The 13,623-nt window shown below is 51.7% G+C and overlaps 1 protein-coding gene and 1 long non-coding RNA gene across 2 annotated transcripts; one reads left to right on the top strand and one right to left on the bottom strand.

Moving 5' to 3' along the window:
* Nucleotides 1-615: 615 nt before the first annotated feature.
* LOC148648698 (uncharacterized) lies at nt 616-5,798 on the bottom strand. The gene is made up of 3 exons (XR_015926435.1): nt 5,073-5,798; nt 4,425-4,489; nt 616-983 (listed from the first exon to the last, which is right to left on the bottom strand). It is a non-coding gene; the product is annotated as an uncharacterized LOC148648698 (long non-coding RNA).
* On the top strand, nt 4,769-12,835 carry LOC148648697 (beta-galactoside-binding lectin-like). The gene is made up of 4 exons (XM_088606527.1): nt 4,769-4,922; nt 8,127-8,203; nt 9,627-9,798; nt 12,244-12,835. The coding sequence occupies exons 1-4, from the start codon at nt 4,914-4,916 to the stop codon at nt 12,388-12,390; spliced, it is 405 nt and encodes a 134-aa protein (XP_088462653.1). The 5' UTR covers nt 4,769-4,913; the 3' UTR covers nt 12,391-12,835.
* The last annotated feature ends 788 nt before the right edge of the window (nt 12,836-13,623 follow it).

The following is a 13,623-nucleotide window of genomic DNA, read 5'->3' as shown; positions in this document are numbered from 1 at the left end:
ATATAGCGCTTTTCTGGACACTCCATTCAAAGCGCTTTCCAGATAATGGGGATCCCCTCCACCACCACCAGTGTGCAGCCCCACCTGGATGATGCAACGGCAGCCATAGTGCGCCAGAACGCTCACCACACACCAGCTATCAGTGGGGAAGAGAGCAGAGTAATGTAGCCAATTCATAGAGGGGGAGTATTAGGAGGCCATGATTGGTAAGGCCCAATGGGAAATGTGGCCAGGACGCCGGGGTACACCCCTACTCTTTTCGAGAAACGCCCTGGGATTTTTAATGGCCACAGAGAGTCAGGACCTCGGTTTTACGTCTCATCCGAAGGACGGCGCCTGTTTACAGTATAGTGTCCCCATCACTATATTGGGGCATTAGGACCCACATGGACCGCAGGGTGAGCGCCCCCTGCTGGCCCCACTAACACCTCTTCCAGCAGCAACCTTCCCAGGAGGTCTCTCATCCAGGTACTGACAGGCTCACACCTGCTGAGCTTCAGTGGGTTGCCAGTTGTGAGTTGCAGGGTGATATGGCTGCTGGCATATATATGCTTAACTTGTAGTTTGCTATCCTTCTAACGGTGCTGAATCCTACTGTAAAGCGCCTTGTGACACTATTTTTAAAGGTACTTTTTTATTATTATTGATGATGATGATTTATATGGTTCACGATGTATTTCATCTGCTTGTCCGGATTCCAGTAACGTGAACAGTGCCACCCGCCACCACGTGAAGGAAAAAGACTGAGTTTTCTTTACAGGAGACAGGAGAACCCGCACGACAGCACACATAGGCTATGGGCATCGTTTCTCCGTAAGTCCTGAGACAACAGAGCTCTGGGGGGTACACATTTCCAGGGGGATACTGATTAGGATAGGAAACGGGGTCTTGTGATCGGGTGTAGGCAGCCGGGCTGACGCATTCTGATCGCGGTTGAAGATGACGCCCAGGCGGCGCATTGGTCGGGTGTTTGCACGGGTCTCCTGGAGAGAGGAGAGAGGGTACCCGGGTAAGTAGGGTACGGCACGTCGTGTCATCCTCCGGCAGCGCGCAGCGCCTCCCCGTCGCCCTTGCGCGAGAGGAGAGCCGCGTGCCCGGGGCCGGCTGCCGCGGATGCCACGTCACCGCGTCTACGTCTGCTATTAAACATCTGATCTATCTTTTTGGAATGCACTGTTGGAAAATATAAAATGGAAGTTAGTTTGGACCACTCCTGATAGATATTGTATGACAAATAAAGTGAAAGAGATGTCGTTTAAAATTGTTCACAAGGTTTATCCAGTTCAATTAGTGCTCTCCAAATTTAAGCCTGAGCAGGGTGATCTGTGTGTTTTTTGTCGGGGTGAAAGGGAGTCTTTGATGCATTTATTTGTGAGGTGTAGGTTTGTGAAGTTGTTTGGGACGAGTTTTGTTTGCAGGCAGTTAAAGGTGTTTTTTAGATGTAAGGATTTTGATATTTCAGTGTACCGTTTAATAGAACACTTGGAAAAAGAGCATTTATTTATAGTCAATGTATTAGTCATTCTGGGTAAATGTCACATTCACAAATCAAAACGGTCTAATAATACTCCCCTTTTTAGTACTTTTGAGGTGGAGATGAAACACTATTTACATTCTATAAAACAATTTGAGAAATAATAAACCAAGGAAAACATGATATATGTAAAAAAAAAACAATGTGATCAGATAATTTACTTCATTACCCCTGGAGGTTAAATGTTTTTTTATGTTTGTGTTTTGTTTTTTCCTCTTGTACCTGTTTCTGATCCACTGGTAGTAGTTGTATTTGTAAATTATTTTATAAAAAAAGAACATCTGTTCTTCCTGCGGTTCCTGCTGTGCTGTACGCAGGCTGCGTCAAGCCCGGCGCTGGGTTTCTGCTACAGATCACCCTCTATGGTCCTACCAGGTATTAACTCTTCCTCATGAGCGAAGCAGGATCACAGACGGAACACAGGTTACCGGTAGGACGTTATACTATTGTAACTCAGCAGGGACCCAGCCCGGTGAGCCAAAGAGAGATCTCTCTACAGCCCCGTAGCTGTGGTCCTGCTATCACAGGGAAGGGCGGTGACGTCACCTGCTCTGGTACGCCGGCTCTTACACAGCACATGTCGGCCGTAAGCGTTACACTATGTTACATGTAAAGACACTGTACTGTTCACCATAAAAAAGCGAGCCCAGATATTTAAACGAGTTCTCTATTTGAGGGTATTTACTTAAGCAATCCGGGGGTGAGGTGTTCTTGCAGAGCAACACCCAGAATTTACTTCCCGCGACCGCCCGGACTGGGGTCCAGAGCCCTGACCGCTGCTGTTCCGGGCCATTACGTCATATTATAGTGATATAAGAAAGTCTCTAGGAAAACCCGGCTGTGGCCAATCGGCCGGGCGATTTGATCCATTTATTTACCTGGTTCGCGAATCTCAGCAACAATGCCTGAGAGAGTCACGACAAAGCACCCCGGATAGGATAAGACTGAAGCAAACACTGGAAGAAAGGCCCGAGTGGTCAGGTGGTAAGTTTTGGAATAATCTTTCTCCTGTCTGGGGAGGATTGCGGAGAGATTAGACGCGCCAGGTCTGCAGACACACAGCTTTGAGCTCAAGCGCAGGATGAGTTGTTAGATGAGTTTGCGAGTTTCTCAGTAAACCCTTGGGTCATTAAAGGAGCGGTTGATGGAAACTAAATCCATTTTTTTTGCAAACAAAAGTCGGCACTCAGCGCACCCTAAAGAGGAATCCTGCATCGTGTCTCCGAGTGCAGCTCCACGTATTGTTGTCGTTCGAGCAATGCGCTCGGAAATTCAGGATATCCCTCCACTACTCTCATCCCAGATTCCCACAGATCCAGACCCGTGTTTTTTATTTGTATTTGCTTGGATACGGCTGTGGAACTCGCACTTGAAATAAGTTTTTGTTTAAACCCCAGAAGTACAAAAAACAAGGAGAGAGAATATAGAAACAGATGCAGAAAGAGACACTTCACAGCCAGAGGAATTCACAAACCCGGCGGTGCGTTGTGCCCGTGAAGCTGAAGGACGTCTGACGTCACGGGCAACTTCCGGGCCAACCGCGTGACTTCGCGGCCGGCCAGCTCTACTGTACCTCGTGACGGAGAAGGCGCTCTCAGCTGACCCCTGTGTTTCAACACAGGGTTGAGCCAGATCTGCAGCAGACGAGCGCTTCACTGTGAATATTGCGCCCCCGGTATCACTCCCGCAGAGGCTAAGGACAGGACTCATGAAAGTGGGCTACACGCCCCAGTGTGCGCATCATGCAATATCCAGGTCCCTATAGAAACACTCGCTTGTGTGCGGTAGTCCTAGCCCTAGTAACACTAGCGTGCCGGTGCATCTAGCGTCCCCAGAGAACTTCACATATAACAGGCAGACAGGGTTGCTGTACAGTGCACAGTTAGCGTAAAGAGTTTTCAGTGAGGAGGCAGTCATTTCGGAACTATTTTGAGAGTTTGAGCCTCCCCCGTGTGCCACTAGGTCTTCATGTGTCGCGAACTGGCTACTCCGCTGATTCCTGATGGCAGCGGCCTTCCTAGAGACTGTTAGTGTAATTCGTGGCCTCTGTTTCTGTGTCCCTCGTCTCTTTCTCCTTTAGTTTTGCTCTTTTTAAGAGGGAAGATTTGGGGAGGGACGTCCGAGAGGGTTGAACATGCTGTGTTTTTCCCTCTTCGGTAAATTATTCTCAGAGAACCCACCCTCCCGACGTGACTTCTGTGTTTATCCTGTGAAGCATGCCTTTGCGCGGGTTTGAAAAATCCAAGACAAATCCCTCAGTGACTTCGACAGCAGTGTGTTCAGCTGGACAACAAACTTCAACGTCCGCCGTTATAACATACTAGGACGGTCCCTTTAAGGAAAGCGACCGACGCCGTCTGTCGGCTCGTCTGGATGATAAGTTCGGCTGTGTGGGGGCTGACCAAGGAAACTGTGAGCTCATGATTTGTCCCAGCACAGACCTGCAGAGCGCCAGCCGATTCGGGGTTTAATTCACGGGTTGGATTGAAAAGGGCAGGTGTGGTCACTGATAGAAATGCTCTCCCCTGAGTCAGTGTCCCCCCTTTGTGCGAGAGGGGGGTCCGATGTCCGGGCCGCTGACCTCTCACGCTTTTCGACCCGATCGGTCAGAGGAGCGCATGGCTCTGTGGCTCAGGATCTGCGCCGGTGGCTGGAAGGTTGCCGGTTCAAATCCCGCAGCCGGCAGAGAAATCCTATTCCGTTAGGCCCTTGAGCAAGGCCCTTAACCCCAATAGTACAATGGCTGACCCTGCGCTCTGACCCCCAGCTTCTCTCCCTGTCTGTGTGTCTCATGGAGAGCAAGCTGGGGTATGCCAGAAGACAAATTACTAATGCAAGAAATTGTGAAGGGTTAATAAAGTGATGTTAATCTTTAAAAAAAAAAACTCACTTCCTCAAAAGACACAGGCCGGTTCAGCTCCCAGGGGATAGAACATATTCGCTCCCTCTGCTTCTCTGCGGGGATAAAAAAAAGACTATAGCTGTTTGCCGAGGCACTGAAGAAATTTGTTTGTGAGGTGTTGAACGCAAAGAGCACCATTTAAGACAGATGGGTGTTAATATGGCAACCGTCTTAAATAATAATCCTAAATGTGGATGGGGTATTTAAGTAATAATCCTGAATGTGGATGGGGTATTTAAGACTTGTAAAGATAAATCTCTACGCTCTGACCTTGGGCGTAGTCTAGCTAAGCAGCTGCAATAAATTCCAATAAAGTGCCGTCTCCCCCCCACCCTCTTCTGATTGGTGAAGGAGCCGCGCGTCCCGCTCCAGCGGCCTCCCCATTGGCCAGGAGAGTTGTCAATCGCTCAGATTTCTCCTTATAAGGGGGGCCCCCAGCCCGGTGCGCGCTCGGTCCGGCGAGATAAGACGGTCGAGATGAGCGAGGTAAGCGTGCGTGCGTGTGGTTCAGCGAAACCAAGAAACTCTCGATTCCGCTGTCAGAAAGTTCAAAAACGGGTTTTAGGGTAAAAGGCAGGATCAAAGCCTGCAGTGTTGTAAGCGAGGAGGATAAAATAACTTATCTGAGCATTTTACCTTGTGCGTTGGTTAGCGGTCCAACCCGTTCACTCCTGTAGATGTAGTCTTGTTTCGTCATGACAGAAGTGTTTTGTTTTCCGTTGCAGAACTGAGTAAAACGCGCTCAAATCGTAGTCTTTGCACCGTAATCCGCACGGATCCCCATCTTGATTCAGTGACTCAGCTGTAGGGCCGGGTGCCAGCAGGTTAAATAACGGACACAAAATAATAATGATGCGACAAAAAAACAAACAACTGAGCTGCCCTTCTGAAAGAACTAGGGGAAAAAATGTTCCACAGTTACCTCCCAGAGCAGCCCGAAAGCGGGCTGGATTCATTCGGTCGGGGTGAGGGGGTTGAGGATAAACCGGCGCGCTGGCTGGACAGGCGAATCTGATCGCTCATGTCAGGAGTTCAGTGCATGGGCCAGCCGGGGTGTATTCGGGATAGAAACTGCTCTATAAATGCAAGGAAGTCTTAGTGAGGATTAACGGACACGCAGAGAGAGACAGAGAGAACTGTCCCGCTTTCTAACCGGTTATTAAACAGACGCATTTCCAGCACCCCGCAGCCGGCGAAAGAACCCTTTGAGATGGCGGGGGTGGGGGCGCACGGGTGTACTGTATGTGTGTAGTCCGCTGCAGGCTCAGCTCAGCTCAGCCCTGCTCCATCTGCGGCTTGTTCAAGCCGCACACCGCCGGCGGACAGCCCCGCGAGCTCCCGGAGCGCAGCGCAGCGCAGCGCAGCGCGGGGCGCGTCCGCGCGGTCACGGCTGCTGCGGGTTCCGGTTCCAGGTTCGGCACGCGCCCGCACCCGCGCCCACACACCAGTAGCCCGTGTGTGGGCGCCAGTAGCAGATGGGGCTCTCTGGGGACCGGACTGGGAGACCTGTTGCTTATAGGTTGAGGGGTCAACCTTCACCCTTTTTAAAAGACGGGGACTACTTATAAGCATTATAAGCATTACGTATTATGAAGTAGTTCAAGCAGGGAGCTGTGTCGGCACACGAAGACGGCAAAGGAACAAGTAAAGGGTTCACACCCGAAGAAGGCTCCACAGCTGAAACGCTGTGTCTCCTTTCTTCTCTTTTCAACAGGGAATAAACCTTCCCTTGCAGCCTACTTATAAAGCTGTTGGGCAACTCGGGGAACTCTGGTCCTGTGGGGTAGCTGGGTGTTCAGATCGTTTGTGTTCCAAATGATCACCGACTTTGGAAAATGTGTGTGTGCCGCTTAGCATCTGTCCAGTTTCCGCCCTGTTCTTCCTGTTTCGTGGGTCAAAGTCCGCCTAGTCTCTTCAATCAGCCTATTACTGAGGGTCTTCCTGATCACCTAGCTTATCTGCATGGCTGTGTGGAGAGATTTGGGAAAGTGGCCATAGAGCACAGGTTACCCGCACGCTTCAGAGCAGGAATGCAGGAAGCTAAAGGTTTTAATCCAGCAACAGCTGACAAAATTCACACAAACACAGGGGCACTTTTCCTCTCAAACGCAATTTGAATGTTTTATCAGCTCCGTTTTAATGCTGTATCTTCCCCGAGATCGCGGGGCTCGGCTGGGCCCGTCCGGTACCGGGGTGCGGGACTTCCACGGTAAACCAGGGTACTGGTACGTGTGGTATTCACAGGGAGCCCGTAGGAGTCCAGTCTGGGATTGGACAATCAGGCCTGCTGGCGGCTTTCCCATAATTCAGCTCTCGCTTGCTCTCCTGCTGGTCTTTGCGGGATCACTGCTGCTCAGTGAGGGTCCTTGTTGACGTTAAAGACCGGAGCTGGAAGCTGCAGATCGAAGAATCTCGCCCATGAAGGGTGTTGCCTGTGCTTAGACTCCCAGGACTAAGGAAAATGTCTGCTGCAGAACCTTGTCTTGAAAGGGCAGTCCTGTGATCTGCCAGAAGGAACAGACCAATGGCTGTTCAGGGATGCAAAGACTTAGTGACCTGAGGGGTGGGTGACCCTGAAGGCAGATCGCAGTTGCCAGACAAGAGGCAGCCATGTGGTCCTTCTGGCTCATGAGGTTCCTAGTAGCTCTGGGATCCGGTGGTAACCTCCTGCCGCTTCCCGAAAGAAGCCATGAGTGGGCAGCTTGTTCCACACTCCCACCACCCTTGGCGTACAGACCTGCCTTCTCAGGCGACCCCGGGTCCTGTGATTTTAGACGGGATGAACTGATGGCAAACCTCATTTTGAGCACTGAGACTGGGGGGGGGCAGGGATTGGACAAGATGGTAGGCGAGTCTGAACACAGGATGGGGCTTTGAAGTGTCCTGCAGTGTCCCCCACTCCCCTCCCCCGGTCGGTGTTCGGTGACGCCCAGCCGACTCTTCCCAGGGCCTGCCCGTATCCACGGGGTTCGGAACCCTCTCGCCCGAGTCCCCTCCAGTGAAGGAGGGCTGGGTAGGGCCTTCTGCCAAGAGGAGTCGGGCTCCGGCCAGACTCACGCGGAAAGAATGCGCTCTGCTTATCCTCAATCCTGCCAGAGTGCTCGATTTATTTTTTTTTTTTAATTGTTTAATTCTGCCAAAGGCTGAACGTAACTCAAATGTTAACGCAAATGTAAACTTGCGTCATCCGATTCAAACAAAATCCCTCATCCGCCCACGCCAGCCCGCCCTCGAACCACACCCCAGGCTTCGCTTTCGGGGTTCCCCCCTCCCCTCCTCTCATTTGAGCTCTCACTCAATCTCTCGGAAATCTGGGAGTGCTTTCGGACGCGTTTCTAGAAAGCGCCCCCGCCACACGAGACCTGTCAGTGGAAAACGAGGATATAATTGCTCCCAGACGTCTGGCCTTGCAGAAGGCAGACATTTTATGCCTCGTCTTTTTTTTTTTTTGGGATTTGGCAGACCTGCTTCCTGGGAAATGGGGAGTCATTAAAATCTGCGGTTCAGCTGAAACCGGCTGAGTTTTCCACTTCCCTGACAATCTGCTGATGATGATGATGGTGGTGGTGGTGGTGGCAGTTTTATCCCAGATAGATGCCTGGGAAAGGAGACTCTGGATGCGATCCCAGCTGGCTCCTCAGGATCGCGAGGAGCTGCGCTGTGACCCTGGTCCTTTTCCCTCTTCTCCAGGTCTGCGTGAGGAATCTGGCCTTCAAGGCCGGGCAGACGATGAAGGTGAAAGCCGCCATCAACTCGGATGCCAGCTGGTAAGTGTCCGGAGAAGGGGTGGAGGGGGGGGACCCCCAACAAATCCAATGAAGTTGAATGACAACTGATTATTCATCCCATCGGAGTTAACTCGGAGTCTTTTTTTTTTTTTTTTTTTGGGGTGTCGGGCTGTGTCGGGAGTTTCAGGAGGCTCCTCGCTGTCTTGGGGTGGTTTAGTCACTTCTTCCGTGCAGTAATGTTTGTGCTGTCAGTCCAAATTAAGTCGAATCGCATGGACGCAGCAGCGCAGGATAGACCGTGAGGAATGTGCACTTGTACCCCTGTAAACGGCTTCAGAACGGCACGGCTTGTTCCATGCTCCCACCACCCTGTGGGTACAGACTCCCACTGCAGCGACACCCCCTTCCCACCCGGTATTGGATCGCCGTGCGTGTGGCGTGTGAGGCGGGCTCTGCCTGGGCCTGTCTGTGTGGGGAGGGTCTTGTCAGGGTGTGTACTGGAAAGTTAACATTTGCAAGACCCTTCGACAGCTGTGGAAACGCCTGGGGCCCCTGCAGTGCTGGATTTTTAGGAAATGGGGGGCCGTGCGCCTGCAATGTGATCTTCTAGGCTCGTTATAATAATCCTTACACTTATTTGGAAAAAAGAAATCGAATATACTGAATGTAGTGGCAGGTGGATCATATTTTATGGTTCTGGTCCAGTATTAACAGCAGGTAGCTCTGCATCTGTACTCAGCATCCGAGAGCCCAAACCGTTTCTTAATAATTACTTAATAATCGAACTCTTTATTTGCATGATGGGACAAGCTGCAGCCTTTCCTTGTTCCTGATGCACTGTAGATGTAGAGAGATCTATACAACCTCCTACACAGTGGCCCTTGAGGCCTGGAGCTGGGATCCCCTGTTGTTGAACCTTAAACCATCTGTCTGCTTACTTGTATATCTTATGATGACAATAACCCGTACATAGCGCCATACTACAGCGCCCTTCTGGACAATCCACTCAAAGCACTGTGTAGCTAAGGAGGAATCCCACTACCGCCACCAGTGACCCTCTGTTAGGGAGAAACCCCAAGACCTGAACTGAAGGCTCAGTGTCCCTTTACTGCTCAAGCCACACCGTCCTCATCGATATAATTCAACACACCTTATATAGCGCTTTTCTGGACACTCCACTCACAGCGCTGGACAGGTCACGGGGATCCCCTCCACCCCCACCACCGGTGTGTACCCCCACCTGGATGATGCTCCAGTCCGCTCCCCACACACCAGCTCTCAGTGGGGAGGAGAGCAGAGTGATGAAGCCAGTTCAGAGAGGGGGGTTATTAGGAGGCCATGATGGGTAAAGGCCAGGGGGACATCTGACCAGGACAGTAGGGGTTAACAAACCCGCTTAATAAGTAATTGAAGTCGTTAGTGAACCAAACCTCTCTCTGTCCTTTCGTTTCCCCCCCAACAGCTTCTCGATCAACATCGGGCACTCGGAGAACGACCTGGCCCTGCACTTCAACCCCCGCTTCAATGCCCACGGAGACTCCAACACCATCGTGTGCAACTCCCGGCAGGGCGGGGCCTGGGGCTCGGAGCAGCGGGAGTCCGTCTTCCCCTTCCAGGCGGGAGAAACGTTCAAGGTGGGCTGGTGGGGGGGAGGGCGGGGCTTCTCAAACCACCGCGGCCAGGTGGGGCGGGGCGGGTCGGTCCCCCAGAACGAGCACATGGGTTGCAGATGCTCCTGCAACGAAGCTGGGTTGCGAGATCTCTCGCTGTCGATGGCCATTCCAATTGTTGTCTTAAAAGATGGTCCAGCTTGTAACAATGTCTTGACCTTGACCTTACTGCCACCTAGTGGGGAGCAGCAGAGTGGCGCAGGGGTCAGCACGGCTGCCGTGCGGCGCTGGGGCCCGGGGTTCAGTGCCGGACCTGGGGTGCTGTCTGCGTGGAGTTTAGATCGCGGCAAGACTCTTGATGGGCAATAAGAATACAGGCTCTCTGCTTCAGCATGGCCACGTCACGGGGTGGGTGGAATCTCTCAACCCAAACGGGCCGACTCCTCCTTTAAAGAGCCAGCCTCCTGCATTCTAACCCCTTCGTCGACTAGGGATCGCAGGAGAGCCGGGGGTCTATCCCGGGCGAGCAACGAGTTCCGGACTTGAACCCGGGGCCCCACGCTGCAAGGCGGCACTCCTAACCACTGCACGGTGCTGTGCCCTTTAAATTGTCGCTTCTTGGAATGGGAATTGAATCGTGCTGAAATGATTCGAATTCTGTCTTTTTGACGAGCAGTGAGAAGCTCAGGCCTAGTGTTTCCTGGTGCTCTGACGCACCCCGAGCACGTGTGAGGGATTCACAGGGCGCTTTAAGCCTGGATATGGCCCGAGCTCTTGCAAGCAGTCTTCCTCCCCGTCATTCAAGCATGGCCAGTGTCCATCCCTACCAGTGATGCTGGCAGTTATTGCTAAAAGTATGTACCCTCTTGGAAGCCAGCTTACAGCAGGGCATGTTGTGTAACGTCCGATAAATATAGATCAAAACGTAAAACTCAGAACGATGATTGCGTAAAATTTAACAGTCTCTGGACTTTAACCCGGATCGCTTTGTATTAAGAGAAGTGAAACATTAACATTATTGTGTATGCAGGCCTTTCTTTTTCTTAATTGTATGTCATTGACGTGCGTGTCTGTGTTTGTCTGCCCTGCGATGGACTGGCGTCCCGCCCAGGGTGTGTCCTGCCCACTGCTTGCTGGGATAGGCTCTGGCTCCCCGCGACCCTGGATTGGAAGAAGCTCACAACTCCAGTCTGTTAGAAAATGGGCAGATGTACTTCATTCATCCCGCATTGAATACTATTTTACATGTGGATATGTCGCCCTCAAGTGGGGGGAAAAAGCTGTCATTTACACAACTTCCCTGCATCCTTCATTTTATTTGCTCATGTAGGGAATTTGCCGCCTCTTCCCTTGAGATATTTTAGCAGAGGTTCGGGATATTTGTAGGAACTCCGAACCCCAGCCCAAGCAAGGTACCCCAGATCTGCTGGCGATTTAAACATGCTATAGGGTCCAGCTGGTCAGTCAGTCAGAGTGTCTGTACCAACGCTCTGCCAGTGAAGTGTGAAGATGAAGTAGTGTCCCATTCAGGCAGTGTGGCCGCCTCCCTGTTGGCAGGGTTTTAATCTGCTGCCGAGTGTGGTTAATATGGACAGTCTGAGTGATCACGGTCTGCCAGTGTAGTGTTAATGGGTGTGGGGCATCGTCTCTCTGCTCCCCTCATTCTCTCACTGCAGTGATGTCATATCCTGTATTGACCCCCCCCCCCCCCTCAGTGCAGTGTGACACATTCTCTAGTTTCCGGTTTAGTTGGTAAGGTATCAACCCCTCCTCCCACTCTCTCAAATTAAAATGAAAGTATTATGTGAGAGACTCCTTCTGTTTCTCAAGCTGTGACGGGAGATCACGGACAGGCCTATGAGCTCTGCTGAGTTTCCCTCACCAGGAGGATAGGTTCTGTTCTGATTATGCCGTTTGATTCTCTCTGAGCGAGAATGTGTCTAATCCCCGAGTATTTCTCACAGTCTAGGAGAAAGTGCTTTTTGATCTGTGCTTCTCCCTACTGGCAGTGGTGCAGCCAGGTCAGCTGTGGTCACTGAGCCTGTCCTCTTTGGACAGACAAGTCTGTCTGTGTCCAGCTTCTATATAGCCAGACTGTGGTCACCGAGCATGTCCTCTCATAAGCAGCCACCAGGTCTGCCTGTGTCCAGCTTCTGTAGCCAGACTGTGGTCACCGAGCATGTCCTCTCTGAACAGTCAAGTCTGTGTCCAGCTTCTATAGCCAGACTGTGGTCACCAAGCATGTCCTCTCATAAGCAGCCACCAGGTCTGCCTGTGTCCAGTGTTCATCTACAGGCTGTGCTCACTGGGCAGGTACTTCACCGGGCTCTGCACCTCCTTGTTGTCTCTCACCCTGATCCCTGTGTGTTGGGCTTTCTGGTAGCTGGATCTGGCAGCATTCAAGTTGGCGTTTCCTCTCCAGCATAGGGAACTGGCATTTGAAAGACTCCGATCTTCTCTCCCTCCCAGGTGTACATCACGCACAACAACGACTCCTTCCAGGTGAAGCTGCCCGACGGCAGCGTGGTGACCTTCCCCAATCGCCATGGAGACGACATGTACAATTACTTCCACATGGACGGCAACGCCAAGTTCGTCTCTATCAAGGTCGACTAGGGCACCCTGTCGGGGGGCGGGGCCAACACGTGGAGGGGGCGGGGCCCCATGATTCCGGATGCTGATTGGTTGATCTGGAGCCCAGCCAGATGTTGGTCACGATCTTTTGTACTATTGGTTCACTTCAAGGCTGCAACCCCTTCAACACACACACACACACACACACACACACACACACACAGCTTGCGTTATCTTACACCTGGAAACAAGGAAAAATAATGATTGTTTCATCAACAGCTGCAGTTCATTACTTTTAGCGTTTTATGGAGATGTAGGAATGTGTTGGGAAGTGTGATGCCACCAGAGAGGAAAACCAGGCAGGCGTGTAGATTTACCACTGTAAGCTTGTACAAGACGCATAGCTCTGCTAACTCCCCTGCTGTGCAGAAATGAATCCAGGCGTGTGAACCTCTTTTCTCAATAAAGGAGTGATGGGGTGCTCCAATGTGTTTCTTGTGTTTTATTGCTGCAATTGGGAGTTGTGAACTTTAGCTCAACCAGTGTGCTGTAGTTCTGCTGTGACCCCGTCTTGGCCCTGGACCCCAGACCTGGGATCGGCAGGGTCAGGCAGGACCACAAGCTAACGGAGGTCTGCTGGGCCTGCTGCTGTAGTCTTGGCCAGTGGTTCCCAGTCCTGGTCCTGCAGCGACACGCTCTCTTCTGAAGCGTCGTGCTCCAGCTGAAGTCTTCACTATGGGTCGTTTTTAGAGTTAGGGGCATATTTCGGAAATTTGCTTTTAGCTCTTAAAAGGCCAAATGGGATTTGAAAATGGTGTGAAATGGGGCCTCTCTGAAACTCATGCCACTGTTGTCCGTTTCCTGAAAGCTTAAGCAATTGGCCTTCTGTGGTAGAATGAAACCCCTCATTGTGAGTGTCTAATCCAGAGTCACACCCCACTTGGGCAGGGGTGATACAGTGACCGCCCCCCCCCCCCTGCTGTAGGTGTGTCTCGCGGTGTCATTTCCACCCGTGTTCATCTGCTGCTCCACCAGAAAGAGCCGTTCGCTCCGATGGGACAGAGTGAAACGGGGAAATGGAGCAGAAACTGTCTAAACTCCTGTCTGCTGAAGGTGCTGGACACGGGATGCCTGAAGTCGGGTATTCGGACAGAAGAAACAAGTTGGGCCACAGTCGAGTCAAGCAAGCCCCTCAGTTAGCACTGGAGCTGTCGATCTCAGCTGGGGTGAAGGCAGTGGACAGAATCACTGCTCCAGGGGTTCAAGACCGAGTAC

This window comes from Lepisosteus platostomus, chromosome 14, assembly GCF_059453375.1.
Source record: "Lepisosteus platostomus isolate fLepPlt1 chromosome 14, fLepPlt1.hap1, whole genome shotgun sequence".
NCBI classification, from domain to species: domain Eukaryota; kingdom Metazoa; phylum Chordata; class Actinopteri; order Semionotiformes; family Lepisosteidae; genus Lepisosteus; species Lepisosteus platostomus.
Note: the sequence above shows the minus strand (reverse complement) of the source record. Positions and strands in the feature narration are given on the sequence as shown.

Excerpts from the sequence above, each read along its gene's own strand:
- LOC148648697 (XM_088606527.1), top strand. Across the intron at positions 8,204-9,626 it reads ATCAACTCGGATGCCAGCTG|CTTCTCGATCAACATCGGGC; the intron begins GTAAGTGTCCGG and ends CCCCCCCAACAG. Across the intron at positions 9,799-12,243 it reads AGGCGGGAGAAACGTTCAAG|GTGTACATCACGCACAACAA; the intron begins GTGGGCTGGTGG and ends TCTCCCTCCCAG.